This window comes from Poecilia reticulata, linkage group LG1, assembly GCF_000633615.1.
Source record: "Poecilia reticulata strain Guanapo linkage group LG1, Guppy_female_1.0+MT, whole genome shotgun sequence".
NCBI classification, from domain to species: Eukaryota; Metazoa; Chordata; class Actinopteri; order Cyprinodontiformes; family Poeciliidae; genus Poecilia; species Poecilia reticulata.
The window spans coordinates 7,294,058-7,309,944 of NC_024331.1; the positions used below are offsets into that span (position 1 = coordinate 7,294,058).

At 38.9% G+C, this 15,887-nt stretch overlaps 4 protein-coding genes across 7 annotated transcripts in view; 3 read left to right on the plus strand and 1 right to left on the minus strand.

The window, feature by feature from the left end:
- Positions 1 to 5,584, plus strand: part of LOC103470628 (erythroblast NAD(P)(+)--arginine ADP-ribosyltransferase-like) — an 8,547-nt gene extending 2,963 nt beyond the window's left edge. The window contains exons 2-3 of one of the 2 annotated variants that reach the window (XM_008419269.2): positions 4,588 to 4,682; positions 4,763 to 5,584. In XM_008419269.2, the coding sequence (XP_008417491.1) occupies positions 4,605 to 4,682; positions 4,763 to 5,485 (801 nt within the window). In that variant the 5' untranslated portion in view covers positions 4,588 to 4,604 and the 3' untranslated portion in view covers positions 5,486 to 5,584. Of the gene's footprint in view, positions 1 to 4,540; positions 4,683 to 4,762 lie in introns of those variants that run through there. The other variant, XM_017305800.1, reaches the window with a different exon arrangement.
- Positions 5,585 to 5,681: 97 nt separating this feature from the next.
- Positions 5,682 to 9,157, plus strand: LOC103470708 (ecto-ADP-ribosyltransferase 5-like). 2 transcript variants are annotated; one of them, XM_008419375.2, is made up of 3 exons: positions 5,682 to 6,408; positions 7,027 to 7,347; positions 7,444 to 9,157. In XM_008419375.2, the coding sequence occupies exons 2-3, from the start codon at positions 7,240 to 7,242 to the stop codon at positions 8,158 to 8,160; spliced, it is 825 nt and encodes a 274-aa protein (XP_008417597.1). In that variant the 5' UTR covers positions 5,682 to 6,408; positions 7,027 to 7,239; the 3' UTR covers positions 8,161 to 9,157. The 2 variants fall into 2 exon arrangements, with proteins under 2 accessions (XP_008417597.1, XP_017161276.1); XM_017305787.1 differs by having other exon boundaries at positions 5,682 to 7,347.
- A 176-nt stretch (positions 9,158 to 9,333) lies between these two features.
- On the plus strand, positions 9,334 to 10,805 carry LOC103470788 (ecto-ADP-ribosyltransferase 5-like). The gene is made up of 2 exons (XM_008419491.2): positions 9,334 to 9,858; positions 9,965 to 10,805. Exons 1-2 carry the CDS (start codon positions 9,802 to 9,804, stop codon positions 10,700 to 10,702), a joined length of 795 nt encoding a protein of 264 aa, XP_008417713.1. The 5' UTR covers positions 9,334 to 9,801; the 3' UTR covers positions 10,703 to 10,805.
- A 1,252-nt stretch (positions 10,806 to 12,057) lies between these two features.
- tppp2 (tubulin polymerization-promoting protein family member 2) overlaps positions 12,058 to 15,887 on the minus strand; it is a 4,817-nt gene continuing 987 nt past the window's right edge. For both annotated transcript variants that reach the window (XM_008418199.2, XM_008418281.2), the window contains exons 2-4: positions 14,105 to 14,296; positions 13,593 to 13,746; positions 12,058 to 12,709 (exon numbers count right to left, since the gene is read on the minus strand). In XM_008418199.2, the coding sequence (XP_008416421.1) occupies positions 12,518 to 12,709; positions 13,593 to 13,746; positions 14,105 to 14,295 (537 nt within the window). In that variant the 5' untranslated portion in view covers position 14,296 and the 3' untranslated portion in view covers positions 12,058 to 12,517. The remainder of the gene's footprint in view (positions 12,710 to 13,592; positions 13,747 to 14,104; positions 14,297 to 15,887) is intronic.

The window sequence follows — 15,887 nt, forward strand, 5'->3', positions numbered from 1 at the left end:
CGGGGGCTCGGACGGAGCAGACTCTGGAGACGGGGGCTCAGACGGAGCAGACTCTGGGGGCTCGGACGGAGCAGACTCTGGGGGCTCGGACGGAGCAGGCGCAGGCCATGCCACCAGCCGTGCCGCTTGCCGACCAGGCGCCAGCCTGGCTACCTGGAACCCCATGGCCAGGGGAACTGGGGCGACTGGTGTAGGGCATGGGGTGGCGGCTGGAGCGGAAGCTGGAACTGTCGGAGTGATGGGCAGACTGTGGAGGCTGGAGACGACAGACGGGGAAACGAAGCAGGTTCTGGAATGGGAACTGGCGGAAATGAAGCGGACACTGGAGGTGACAGAGTGGTGGTAGGTCGTTTTTGATCCTGGTAGATCTCATAAAGTCCCAACACTAAGTCAAACAAGGTGGGATGACCTCTGTATTGATTGAGGAGCTGGTGGTAGTCCGCATCCTTGTAATCACTCCAGTTCTCTGGGCCCATGATGTTCTAGCAGCGATCCTCACCTTTTCTTGGTCGGATCCTTCTGTCTGGGAGGGTGGTTGGTAGTGGTGAGGAATGAATGCTGAGACCCAGGTTATGGTGAAGATGAAGATATTTAATGATGAAGCAGTCCTGGTACAGGCGGCACGGCAGTAAACTAGCATTCAGCTAAATGCCGGTAGCAACTGACGACATGGACATAACTAGAGCTACAAGCCAGGACTTGACTTGACAGTTCTACTGGCGAGTGAGACGATATGCGCAGAACAAACGTAAGACAGGTAAGGCAGACGAGACGACGTTAGACGAAGACAACAATTGACAAGGATCCGACCAGGAACACAGACAACAGGTGGGACTAAATACACTGGGAGGGTAATCACAGGGAACGAGACAGTCTGGGAAACAATCAACGGGGAGGACAGGACAGAGACTCACAGGTAACAGGAACCACACAGAAAAAACTCAAAATAAACACACAGAAATACGGATCATGACAGGATGCTTCTTATGACTAATAATTTCATTGTGAAGAAACCCCAGTTTTAATATAAGAACTATTTCAATAAAGTTAATACGGTGTGATTCCACTGATTTGCAAATTTTTATTTTTTACTCTATAAACATACTCGTAATAGGTAAATACATGTGTAAAAGACAGATCGGCTGTCTTTGATAATAATGTTGTTAATAATTGACCATCTTAGTGAAAGTGAGCATTATCATGGTTGTTTCATGCCTGTATATGAACAGTGCTAACAAAATGGTATTTGGGAAGGTGTTTGTAAATTAAAATGTGTCGTTTCCTAAATTATTGCTGCAGTGAATATTTAACCTGAGTTAGCAGTTGGTATGCGAGTTGTAAAAATGTGGCAGTGTAAAAAAATGAGAAAAGATATTCTTTCATGTGGATATTTAATCATTATCCTCAACAGACCAGTGTTGCTTTGAATCACGTATTTAGGAAGAGGACTTTAGCAGAATCACAGGTGTATGGTACATTTCTCAAACACAGCATGAAACACCAGATTAGACGCCCAGTGACAAACATTACAGCTTCCCGTTTGTGGTTGGAAACTTTTCCTCTATTGTTAACGTCACGCACAAGGGTCTGGTGTACACCACAAAAGCAGCATAAAGTAAATATGACACTTGCTGCTTAACAACTTGAGTGGTTGACAAATCTAACTATGATGGTTGAATAACTAATGATTTATTTGGAAACTTCATATATATCCTTCTATATTCTTGTTTGCACCTCCTTCCCATCTACCACCGTCACCCAAGACTTTTGTTACCCTTTTCCCACAATTACTCACCTACTCCATCGTTATACCAGTCCCTACCTCTTTTAACTTACATTCCCTTTTCAATCATCCTCATCCTTTATCCCAACCACTTTATTCCTCCGTACCTGCATCCTTTGCCTTTATCCTTCATCCCATCTCCTTTTTTCCTTATTCATACGTCTTTCATCCTATGTTGTATCTTCCTTATCTCTACCTTCTTGACCCATACAGATTTTAATAATTATCCCGCATCCCTGCCTAATTTTTCTTCTGTTCCTCACATCCACATCCAAAATTCCCTTTCCTTCATCTCATTCATCTTTGTCCCTCATTCCTACCACCTTTCCCTTCCCCGGTCCATATGCTCTTCCACCTTCATCCTTTCTCCCTACGTCATTCACTGTTTATCACTACATCTTTGTTCATCTCTGGTGAGGAGGAAACTGATGTCCTGGGTCAGAACCCCAAAGCTGGATATGAAGAGTCAAACTATTGCGGTCCACAGCCACAGGCTGTCCATGGAAGTCCGACGCTCCTATCATGGACCAACCTCCACACGAACAGCACCCCATCAAAAAGTGTTAGTCCCCCATTTCAATAGCCCCCATGTCATCCCCACACCTCCAATAAACATTTAAGCAGCACAGGTGCTGAGGTGGCACACCAAGCCCTCCTCTGTCCCAGATCGGTGTTTGCATGTGTGTTTGTGGTACTGTGAAGTCTTGTGATGAATGTAGATGCTTTTGTCTAAAGTGTATTAAAACTGGAGTTGTGGCTGGGATGTGCAAAACTCAACTTACCGACAGTAAGCTCAATGTGTGTTAAAATTGAGGTGCTGAACGGGGCCAAACGTAGCAAAGTGTATACAGGTGGAGGGGCTGCACAGCACTCTATCCATGCCTGCAAGGTGATTCACCCCACAACACACAACGTTACCAAAGTATGGTGTTGTGTTTGTTAAGGAGGAGGGGTAAATGCTTTGGGGCTGGCATGCAAACTTCACCTCACTAGTCCCACACATGTCCACATATACCATATTGATTGAATCCAGAAACCTCACAGAGATCCCCAATGTGCCAGGAGGGAGAGTAGCTGCCATGACCTCAGCCACTATGGGGATGACAGCAGGTACCCTCAACCTCCAAACCCTGTACCTATAGTCCATCCAGGCTTACCCATCCCACAGCACTCTGCCCTAATATGGGCAGGCAGAGCATCAAAACAGCCAGATGCTGAACTCATCGCCATCGTTTCAAAACCAGACTCCTTGTTCATGACACGTACAGGTCTTTGGAAAAGCAGAAGTTTATGGGAAGACAAGAAACATAAAGGTATGATGTGGCACTTTCTATTGATCGGCTGTTAAAGGTTGACAAGCATACACTGTTTGAACTTCTCTCTACAGGTCATGCACCTTCAGCCTCTTGAGAASACATCTGTTGAGGTGAGGCATTCAGAGGAATGGAAGTGTTCAGTAGCCAGCCTAAACGTACCACGAACATGTTAACATGCTTCCAATTTGTGGTAAATCACTAATGGATGTGCAATAAATTCAACAATGTAACTAGTAAATAACTAGTAAATATCCAACTTTCCCTTCCCCGACATGTTCCAATTCAGGCCTAATTGGAACATGTCGGCTCTGATCAGGGTGCAAGTATTGCTCTGAATTAGAGATAGAAACAGATGGTGACTTTGACCTGCATGAGTTCTACACACTGCAGCCAATGAGATAGTTAGGATGCCAAGCAACTCAGTTGAAATTTACAAAGGGAAAACTACGTGATATTATTCCTCTACAGACAAGACTTCAGTTTTTGGTATTGTGTAGAAACCATCAGCTGATGGTTAGCTTGAGAACTCCTCCTTCTTTTTTCTGTATAAAATCCCAAACGATAGAGAGAAGACAGTTTCTCGAGTTTAGTCCTTCAAAACTTTTGAATTTTATACTTTCTCTTGATTTTGTTCCTACTTTTTAACATTCTTATCTTACGCTTTACTTTGCGTTTTGGCAAAAAAAAAAAATTCAGGGGGTCTTCATCCATACAGAAGCATTTTCTACATCTCAGGTACAAATATTTTTTTGTTTGTCTTCAAATGTGTTGCATTAAATACCAGAATAATGAAATGTTTTTTAAGGAAGGATATTAAGAAATATGGTGTTAAAACTGATGGATCAAGAATATGATTTAAAGTTGTAAACCAAAAGTAAAGTCTTGATTGTAAGATTACCAATGTACCAGTTTGGTAAATTCAAAGTAGAGGAGAAATTTTAACATAATTACACATAGAATAATTCTTGAAAATATTGTTTAAGATGTTTGTGTCTGTTCATACCTGCTTTTTTTTTTTTTACTTATAAATCTACTAAATCTACCAAATTTCCTAATGCAAATCTTTAAGGTACTATGAAGCTATGGATACATTATCCTCTGACCCCTGAGCTATCAGCTACAGCCAGCCACCATTTATAGATGTGTTTGAAAACTTCAAACAAAAAGTACAACCCTGAGCCACTGTTCAAAAATAAGTAAAGTGAACTGTAGATTTTAAAATTTATACTCTATCCATAAACAAAAAACGTAGCATGGCCTTTGACAGTTCTCAATATGAGAAACGGAGTAAAACAAAATGAAGAGATTTTTCCAGCCAAGAAGAGTTAGTAAACTGAGGTCCTACATTTAAAGTTTCAGGTCACAAACCAAAGTCACAGGCTCCAGCCATTTCTGCTTTTTTTTAATTTTTTACACAGACTGACTGACACATGGAGAAATCTTTAACATGCTGTTAAACAAAAAGCTCCTTTCTGTCATGTTTTCTAGTTGTCTGCTGACACAAGATGGCAATGCTAGCAGTTTGGACAGTGGTCCTGCTATCATTCAGCTCCTGCATTGGGGCTCCGGGACCACAGCAGAAGGTGCATTATTTTGGGGACTGTTTTAATGGATAGAATAAATATTAATAATCAGCAACATGTATCATTTGTGTTCTGTTTAGAGTTGTTCGTTCCCACTGGATTTAGCTCCACACTCTGTTGATGACATGTACAGCGGCTGCGAAGATGAGATGGAAGAAAAAGTGGCCAGTCTGCTAAATACGGAGAAAAAGGGTGAATTTAGAACGGCTTGGCGTGCAGCACAAAAATACTACAACAATAAATGGGAGGCCACCACCTCAACGCTGAAGAAAGAACAAATCATGGCTATTCACGCTTACACCCTGGAAAAACCACCAATATACGCCGAGTTCAATAAGGCGGTCCGAACGCAAAGCTCCGAGTACAAGACCACATTTCAATATCACGCACTTCACTTCTACCTCACCATGGCCCTACGCTCCCTCAAGCCCAATGCAGCAGAGTGTGTCACCACCTACCGGAGAACCAACTGCGAATTTGAAATAGCCACCGAAGCGAATAGAGAGATTCGCTTCGGTGGCTTTACCTCCAGCTCAGTGGGTTCTTATGCTTCTCCTAAATTTGGCGAACAATCATGCTTTGAGATTATCACCTGCTTTGGAGCAGGCATCTCACAGTTCTCCATGTATGAATCGGAAAACGAGGTCCTGATCCCTCCGTATGAGGTTTTTAAGGTAACAGACATACAGAAAAGATCTGGGGACAATTCCCTTCCATGCGAGGTTGTCTACAAACTGAAGAGCACAAAAAAACGACGTTCCAATTTAAACTGTGCTCTCTCTAAAGATTGTCTGCCGGATTAGTGATGAAATGTCCCAATAAATACAAGCAGCATTGTTCCCAATTTTAGTTTTTACACATAAGTTTGATTTGAAAATAAAGGATTATCGTTTCAAGCATAAAAGTAAATATTCACATTTACAGTCCCTGGAAACTTTAAATTAGGAAACAGTTTCCAGTGTAAAACTAATTTTATAAAAGGGACATAAAATATTTGAAGAGCACATTAGTTTGTGTTACAATCATAAACTTTGTGTTCACTTTCCTTTTCCATTTCATCAGAGTACAAACTTTACACTTCATTCAGTTTAGATATGAAAAGGAATACACAAAATACAGTCAGTCTAGATTTCACTGCATTTTCAGAGGAACATGTTATGCACTAGCACCATCTGCTGGTATAAACATGAATAACAAATGGAAAAAAAAAACTTTTTTTTTTAAGGTCAATGAAAATGATTTACCAGCCTGGCAGAGAGAATGCAGATACACATGTCTGCATTCTAATTTTTATAGATGTGTCTGTTTCATTTCCTTTGCAAGTTCATGTACACAATACGCGTATACACGTTAAGCAGGAGCTCTCAATAGATCAGATCTAGTGGGTGAAAACCACAGAGCGCAAGCAGGTTTCCGCTTATGTGTATTTCAATGCATCGAGTTTTATTTTCTGTTTCTGAAAGAGGCTGAGTATTTTCCCTTTGTTATGTTCTTTCCTATATGTGTGTGTGTAAAAACAGGATGTGACTAACTGAAGCGTATAAAGGTTTATGTACAACTTCATTTCGGGGCTTTGCTTTTCTGACTCCCAGAGTCAGAACCTTAAAATAAAACATTTAAAGACAAAGATTCAATCTTTATTGTTTCTTAGCAGTTTCCTATACCCTTTTATTGAAGGATTTCCGTGTCAGCCTTCATCCATTCAGATGGGTTTTATACATCTCAGGTACAGATACTTTTTTGCTTGTTTCCTCAAATTTATTGCATTAAATACCAGAATAATGAAACTTTTTTTAAGTAGGGATATTAGAAAATATGATGTCAAAACGGATGGATCAAAAATATAACACAAAGTTGTAACTCAATAGAAAAGTCTTGATACTAAAATTAGCAGTGTAAATTCAAAGTGGAAGAGAAATTTTAACACTGATTACACAGTATAATTCTTGATAATGTTTAAAATACCTCCTCTTAGTAATGTTTCCTAACATATGTTTATCGTAGTATAAAGCTATAGGTATGTTATTCTCTAATTCCTTAGCTATTAGCTAGTCAGCCACCATCAGCTTCTCAACATGTTAAACAAAAAGTACAACACTAAACCACTGTTCAAACATAAGTAAATAGAACTGTAGATTTTAACATTCAGATTTGCATCTCCTGAAAACGAAAGAGAAACTGTCTCTGACAGCTTCTCATTTTTGACAAACCGATCAAAGAAAAAGTGAAGAAGAGCTTTTTCCACCTCAGAAGCGAAGTGCTACATTCAAACAAAGGACTTTTTTGAAGCAAGTTGTAGCTTTTGCTTGGATTATTATAACTCTATGTATGCTGGTCTTAACAGAATCTTAGTTCATACATGGGAAGATCAGCTACAGGAAGAAGATGGAAGACTAGCTACAGCAGAGCAACATCAGAGTTTTGGAGGAGCTTGAAAACAGTTTCAGGTCACAAGCCAAAGTCACAGGCTCCAGTTATTTCTGCTCGATTGGGAATTGGAACAGGAAAATCACAGTTTTTTTTTTAAGAGTGACTGACTCACAAAGAAATCTTTAACATGCTGTTAAACAAAAAGTTTATTTTTGTCTTGATGGCAATAATAATTTGGACAGTGGTCCTGCCATCATACGGATGCCGCATTGAGGCTCTGGCACCACAGCAGAAGGTAAGAGGTGCATTATTTTGGGGAATGTTTTTATAAGTGCAAACGCAACAATAAATATTAATAATCAGTAACATGTTTCCTTTGTTTTCTGCTTAGAGCGGCTCATTCCCACTGGATTTAGCTCTGAACTCTGTTGACGACATGTACATTGGCTGTGAAGATGAGATGGAAGAAGAAGTGGCAAAGTGGTTAGAGAAGGAGAAAAAAGGGAATTTTGGAAAGGCTTGGAATAAATCGGAGCAGTACTACAATAACACATGGGCGACCACCACCTCAGTGCTGAAGAAAGAACAAATCATGGCTGTTCATGCTTACACCCTGGGAATGCCTCCAATATACGCCGATTTCAATAAGGCGGTCCGAACACAAAAATCTGAGTACATGACCAAATTTCAATATCACGCATTTCACTTCTACCTCACCATGGCCCTACGCTCCCTTAAGAGCAATGCAGAGGAGTGTGTCACCTCCTACAGGAGAACCGACTGCAGATTCGAAACGGATATCAACAGTGAGATTCGCTTCGGTGGCTTTACCTCCAGCTCAGTGGGTTGTTATTCTTCTCCTTGGGTATTCGGTAACCAATCATGCTTTGAAATTATCACCTGCTTTGGAGCAGACATCTCAGAGTTCTCCAAGTTTAAATCAGAAAAAGAGGTCCTGATCCCTCCGTATGAGGTTTTTAAGGTAACAGACATACAGAAAAGATCTAGGAAGAATTCCCTTCCATGCGAGGTTGTCTACAAACTGAAGAGCACAAACAAAATACTTTTGAATTTAAACTGTGCTCTCACTGACGAGTCAGATTTGTGATGAAATGTCCAAAAAATACAACCTGCATTGTGCAAAGTCAGACATAATTCAGTTCTAGTCTGCCTAATTTTTATTTTACATATTAAATATAATCATAAGAAACATACAAGAGTGAATGTTCACATTTTCAGTCCCTAATTTGTTAAACTTGAAATTAGGAACAGTTTCAAGTGTAAAACTAATTTCATAAAAGGAACATAAAATATTTGAAGAGCACATTAGTTTATGTTAAAATCATAAACTTTGTGTACACTATCATTTTGTGATTAATCAAAGTAATCCTGAACCCATGCTGCTGTGCTTTTTCTTTGTCACAACCCATAATGGCAGATTGAGATTTACTTTTTTATGGAAGTCCAAACATGCAAAAAATAAAGAAAGAAGTCATATAATGATTACTTAAATTGATTGCAACATGTATTAACTGCTAACCTTCACTGAACAATTACACAATTATAAAAATAATGTATTGATTAAATTCCTAATATTTATTTATATACTTCTCCTTCTATGACACACATAATTTTTTTAATGACATATGTATGCATTATATTTTGAAACTCAATATATTGCTGAAAGCAGATCATTCCTTCCCACTGTCACTTAATGCTTGCTCAAGATACTAACCTGACTACTTGAAGCAAACAGCTGTTCCTATTTGATAGAAAAAATATTAACTGCCATAAAATAATAATCTGTAATTGATTATTTTAAACTGCAATTTCATTTGATCTTGACTGAATGTGTAAATGAGTCTGAATCTGACTGAATTGTATTGGACAAGTAGGATGTGATAATGAATACATTTTAACTGTTTTATATTAGATATTTGTTGTGAAATGGTTCCATATATATTTACTGATCTGAACCAACAATTTTTAAAAGAAAAAAACTGTTTCATAGCTGGAATAAACATCTGTTATATTTCCTGTTAGACTATTCTGTTTTAATAAATCTCACAAAAATACGTGAGGTTTGTGTGTTTGCTTTATAATTTAATTAGGGCTGTTGTAAATGGATATTTTAGTAATCGAGTAATCGATTATTCGAGTACCTTTGTGTGTCTTTATTACAGATTTTGTTTGTCCAGCGATTTCACTTACAACAGTTTTCAGCTATTATTATGCAAGGCAATGTATTTTGCTAATAGGAGAATCACAATCCAAACCATCATAATGTAGTGAAATTTGTGATCCGTTTCTAAAACGTTAGCTAACTTTGACTAGGCTTGGTTGCTTACACACAATTTAACTATGCATCAGTTGCATCATCTTCCTAATAATCTCAGCTATTTCCTATTCACTGCAGTCAAAGACCAGAGTCTTTAAAGGAGCACTAACGCTGATTAAGATGATTTGCAGCTGGTACCAAACATGCAGAAGGGCTGTCCTCACTAAAATGGAGTCTAAATGTGCAACTTAAGAAAAGTCTGAAAAAGTACTTTTTTTGTTGTAAAAAAAATAACCACCGGAACCGATGCTGTTAAGTGAGGTAGTAACCGTTTAAGCACTTAAAAAAAAGGTGTAAAAAATAAGACATTTGTTTACAAATTAATCAAACTTCATGTAATTTAACCATTTTGAGAACCTTGAAGTGAAAACTGTTTTCCACTGTAACAACGACTCCTTTAATACGTCAAAAATGGCGGTTTGGTTAGCAGTGGTGCTAACATTGGGAGCCTTGACTGAAACGGCAAAGGTAAGCAAAAGTGTCCTCTTGGTTAATTTTGTCAAAACACACATCTCAATGGGTTATCACATTCTGAAGGAAAACCCTCTTAATGAACATTTGTCACTATTGGCAGAGCTTGTTTTACCTGGACATGGCTCTGGACTCAGTGGACGACGCGTACGCTGGCTGCGAAGACGACATGGAGCGTAAAGTGAGGACTGACTTTCTCCCGAGTGAAAAAAACCAAAACTCGAATTTCTCCTTGGCCTGGAACGAAGCAGAGAAGCACTACAACAAGAAATGGAGACCCAAACACGGGAAGCCCCCCTCCAGGACCCTGGCGAAGGAGGAAATCGTGGCTGTTTATGTTTACACGACGGACAAACCCGAAGTCTACCCGGAGTTCAACGAGGCGGTTAGAAGTCAGAAGATGACGTACAAAACCGCATTCAGATACCACACTCTGCACTTCTTCCTTACGAGTGCCCTGAAGAGGCTCGGCGCTCGCAGAGGCGCCCTGGAAAGGTGCCTGACTGGCTATCGAAGGGTCGACGGCGACTTCAGCCAAGATGTCCTTAACAAGCAGATCCGCTTTGGCTCTTTTACCTCCAGCTCACTGCTTGGCTATCAGCGTCCGTACAGGTTTGGTGACAAAACGTGCTTTGAGATTTCCACCTGTTTGGGAGCAGACGTCTCGCTGTACTCCAAGTTTGGAGAGTCGGAAGCAGAAGTTTTGATCCCACCGTATGAGGTATTTAAAGTGACGCAGATTAAGAGTAGATCTGAACAGAAGAGCCTTGCATGCGACGTGGTGTTTAAACTTAGGAGCACGCAGAAAACTTTGTCCAACTTGAACTGTGCTCTTCTTTGACTGGAGCCACGTTGTGATTCAAAGACGGGTGTAAATGTATTTTTAGAAAGTTTGGGAAGTAAACTGTTGAAATAAATTTTTCACAATTCAGTGTCGACCTTCATTTGAAGGCTTTTATTTCTTTTGGGAAACAAACTCCGCTTTACACCACATAAAAATTAAAACCTTTGTTTTCTGGGTATAAGTGAGAATTTCGAGTATGTGAGTCAAGGGGGTCAAATTGAAATCCTAAACTGATATTTAACAATTTACCTGTACAAATCACTGGAACACTAGCGGAACAAGTCAGCGTCGTCCCGGGGGCCGGGGCCAATGACCGGGCCCCTCACGTTGGTTAGCGTCGGGCCGGGGGGCGGGGCCAATGACCGGGCCCCTCACGTTGGTTAGCGTCGGGCCGGGGGGCGGGGCCAATGACCGGGCCCCTCACGTTGGTTACTTGACAGCTTAATCTTTTTCAAAAAGGTATTCAAACTTTTCACATTTTAGTGCAAAATTTGCAGCAATACTACTTTTATATCTGCTTGTCAAGAGATGGAGTCTATAGGACCCGTCTACTTTCTGGCCTTTTTCTTCGAGCCTGCATCGGGTCAAAATAGATTTTTTTTTTTCATATGAGAATTAAGTTGTGTTTTATGAGGACTTTACACCAAACTGCATGCAAATAAAGAATACTGAATATATTTTGAAGTTATATTTGATATCTCTTTTAAAAATAAGGAAATAATATTTCGGCACATCAGATTATGAGATGCAGTAATTATTTAAACCACTGTTCATTTAAATAAAAATAAAAAATAAAAAAAGACTTCCTGGTCTGGTCACGTCAAATCTTATGTCTGTCAAAGATTTTTTTTTCTCCCTCATTAAAACAACTTTTTTTTCATAATTTTAAGACTTTCTTCTGGCAATATTGTATCTCTGCCAAAAGTATAGTTATTCTTGTAATATTCATTTCTTTTTGTAATATGACTTTTAGTTTTATCCCAACTCTAAAACTCCATTCTGCTTTAACAACCTGTTTTCACTGTCACAAACTTCTCCGTCTCTCTCTTTTGACAGGTAAATGTTTCAAAACATCCATCAGTTTGTACTGAAAGTAAGGTTGCATTTTTCTACATTTTTGAATTTGGTATATTACTACAATGAAAGATTAATTCATAAGTTATGTGGAGATCTTCACCAGGGAATACAACAGACTTAAAAGGGACTTTAATGTTTCGTCATCCGGATTAGGAAAATTCACTTCATCTATTCAATTTACTTCAGAAGTTAAAATAATAAATAAAAAAACTGCTGTATTTTTAATCATATAAAAAGACATCAATGTTAAAGGAATAAAACACATCAGGACTGTATATCACCACGACTTCATCTGTAAAGTTTAATGCAGTTTTTCTTGTTTTCATGTCGGTGCAACGCGAAAGAGAATGTCATTATTTTGCTATTGTCATAATGGGAATATAAACTGTAGCAAATAAATAGTGGCTCTTAGTAGTACAGCTTCTCAAAACCAAAACCAACAATTCATTAACATTGAGTCAATATAGCTTATGTAAAACAGCACAATATCTCAAAGCTTTTACAGTGGAGGCTGCAGCTACAGTAAGGCACAATTAAAGTAAAGCAGAACTGCTCTAGAAAGCAAGCACTCTCTTTGGTTCCTGCCTAATAAAAGTCAGCAATATACATTATATRATATCTTTAGATGTCATGCACCATGAAATTGTTTTAGCTCATTTTATTGTTCTCAAAACTTCCCAGTGCGTTGGTTATGTAATTTTTTTTAATTTCATTTTGTTTTTTGGTTTTATTTGGTTATGGATTTTTAACTTTTTCATCATAACTGCCACTACCCTTATAGGCGGACACGTATCCACTGGTATCTGGAATGTCCTCTCGCCCGGCCTTTCCTTTCCCTTTGCCCGAGTCGTCAAAGCGCTCCTTGTGTGAGCCGGTGTACTTGGACGAGTCAGTCAGTCTGTCCACTGCTGCTGCTTTGGCAACTTTCTGAAAGCACAAAAAAAACCAACTGAAAACCGTCAGCCTGGAGTTCACTGCGTTGTTAAAGGAATATGTTATGCGCTAGTGCCATCTGCTGGTGTAAATATGAGTGTCGAGGCTTGAACGTTTATAGCTGATCATCTCACATTGACCGCTATTTCTGGTTGTAAATAACCTTGTGGCCAAGGTTATGCCTCGTACAACGCAAAGTGTAAAAATCGATTTAGCTGCAACATCCAAAACCCAGAAGGAACAAAAGAAAAAGCAAAAAAAAAAAAAGAAAGAAAAAAAAAGCAATTTTTCTGCCAGGAACTCTGTTCCAAAAATGCAAAAAATCTGACTTCCCTCCCTGCCCCCCATCAAATCAAACAAAATTAGTGTCAAATCTTTTCGCTGGTTTGTGCAGCAAAAAATTTGTTTGTGCTGCTATAATTTGAAATATTAAATGTTTCCAGAGGTCATGAAAGGTCAACCATCTCCCCCAAGTTCTTCGAATCAGACAAAAATCGGTGTCAATCAACGAGACCAAGTTTCTGCAGCAAAACATTTCATTTGTCCTGCTTTTGCTTTGAAGATATGAAAAGTTTAAAGGTTAAAAGGTCACCAGCTGCACTACATTACCCAAATCTAGCAACATTGGTATTGAACGTTTGTGTTACATTTGTGAGGGTGTGTGCAGCAAAAATGTTCATTTTATCTTTATCATTTTAAAGATATTAATAAAAAAAAAAATCCCTCATTAGAGGTCATCAGAGATCAACCAAAAATGTGCAAAGTCAAACAAAATGGGTGTGAATAAACTCAACTACGTTTGTGCTGGTTTGACCCCAGTTCTGTTAGATTTGATGAAGGTCGGGGCGCCAACTTCACTCGGGTCTGAATTACTTACAGTGACTCCGGCGTTGGCAGGATCCTTCCCAGCAATGAGACCGTAGACCTGCTGAACGGCCTCGTCTTTGCCTTTGCCTTTGAATCGCTTCGGAGCCAGCTCTGTCAGGGCCTGGTTGAACTGCTCAAACGTGATGACACGGGCCGACTTTGCCCTACAATAACACAGTGTTGCCAGCTGTTTTTTTTTTTTTTTTTTAAAGTAGCAAAATTAGACATGTCACATTGTGGTTCTGTGTGAAAATGAATAAGATCATTTATAGGGAGATATATTTTGGTATATAAAAATGGTAACTATTAAATAAATTATGCGTTAAAGAAATCTTTGAACAAAGTAAAACCAAATGGTGCGCTGTACGTTTTCACGTGACTATGCAAAATAGTTATTCCAATATTCTGAAAAAGAAAAACAGGTGTGAATAATCACCAAATATGAAACAGATACTCCTGTTCTTTACTGTTGAGACATTTTGCTCAATTATATTTTAAAATCAATCCTCGCTTCGGTCTTACTTGACTTTGGTGAAAACTATGTCGACATCCGTAGTGGTGACGTTCTTGCCGTCTATAATGTGACAGTCTTTGCAAATCTTGGCGAAGTTCTTTCCATTCATCTCCTTCCCAGTTGCTTTGGTGTCTCCATGGACTGCAAACTTCTGGAAGGCCGTCTCCACTTCTGCCATCGACACTGTGCCCTCGGCCATGCTGAGACAGACGTACGGGTATTTATTACTGACACTAATAGCTTTTAATATTGACAGCAATATGGTGATCCCATTCTCCGAACACTTTGACAGAAATAACAAAAAGTTCAAATTATTTATTTTATATTCCATCACATGTGAAATAACAAAAAACACTTGGATAGAGTTATAGCAAAATGTCTATGATGTGTGAGAAAATTTTCACAGGTCAAGTTTTCCCTCCTGTTTCACATGTTCATCACACATTTTTCACATCTTACCCATTTCACTGTGATTGTATTCAATGGTTATTCATGTCACATTTCCTGAGTACTTCATGTTACTGCACAATATAAGTTCCAGATGTGAAACGTGTTACATCTGAAATATTTTTACTATAATATTTGTCAACTGTGCTTTTTGGCTGTCAAAGGTAAAATGTCTCGCATGTCACCAGTTTAAAGGCATGTTTTTGTACTGAATTACCAAGTACACAGAGTAAATATTGAAAGCTGTGTATTGTACAATAATCAAAATCTAATACTCAAATCTTCATGAAATGATTACAATGAAAAATAAAATCTGCCAAAAAGGTTGTACTGGGGAAAATGTTAGAAAATCAAGTTTTTCATGTATATGATGTGTCTTACATATGTTTTACATATTTCTGAGTAATTTTAGCATTAAATGTAATACAAAAATCCCAAAGGGGGCTGCTTTTAAATATCTAAAGACAAATGATAAAATTTCATATCATAATGGAAGTTATATGGGGTCCATTAGTTAATTGTCTGCTTGCTTGCCAGAAAAATGACGACCATAATGAACGCCTTCTTTTTCCTTTCCCATTTATGCACACGCACACACACACGCACACACACACACACACGCACGCACGCACACACACACACACACACACGCGCGCACACACCCACACACACACACACACACACACACACACACACAGGTTTTCTGCTACTTTCATTGTGGCTTTTTTGCTAATTTCCTCCTGAGTTTCCCAAACACATGAATTGCAGATGGTTTGTTTGCTTTTGCTCCCAGTCTAAAGGCTTAGAATGTTTCCATATTTCTTAAACAAAAGTGCGTTTAGTTATCTACAGATTTGCAGTTCAGTATACCTAATCGGGACATTTGAAACCGACTCTGATAATTATGACAGTAGGTCAAAGTGCAGCGCCATTAAAAATGAGTCTCTGTTGTATTTGCTGAATGAGAAATGTCTGTCACGTAGGCATTTTCAGATTGGGGACATTCACTGCTACACGGATGACACCCAGCTCTATGCTTCCACTCACTGATTGTCTTCTTGAAATAAAGAACTGGTTCGCCCTTAACTTATCCTTGAATCCTTGTGTCATCACACCTCAATTCATCACATCACACCTGTTCTACCACAGCTCCACTGGCTTCCCATGTCATATCTCATCAACTATAAAATACTCTTGTCACTATGGAGAGCAGCGCATTCAGCCACTCTATTTATGCCCATATCCATCCATCTATCTATCTATCTATCTATCTATCTATCTATCTATCTATCTATCTATCTATCTATCTATCTATCTATCTATCTATCTATCTATCTATCTATC

Coding starts and splice junctions, on each gene's coding strand:
- LOC103470788 (XM_008419491.2), top strand. CDS start 9,802: ATGGCGGTTTGGTTAGCAGTGGTGCTAACATTGGGAGCCTTGACTGAA. Junction 9,859..9,964: donor CCTTGACTGAAACGGCAAAG/GTAAGCAAAAGT, acceptor CACTATTGGCAG/AGCTTGTTTTACCTGGACAT.
- LOC103470708 (XM_017305787.1), top strand. CDS start 7,240: ATGCTGTTAAACAAAAAGTTTATTTTTGTCTTGATGGCAATAATAATT. Junction 7,348..7,443: donor CTCTGGCACCACAGCAGAAG/GTAAGAGGTGCA, acceptor TTTTCTGCTTAG/AGCGGCTCATTCCCACTGGA.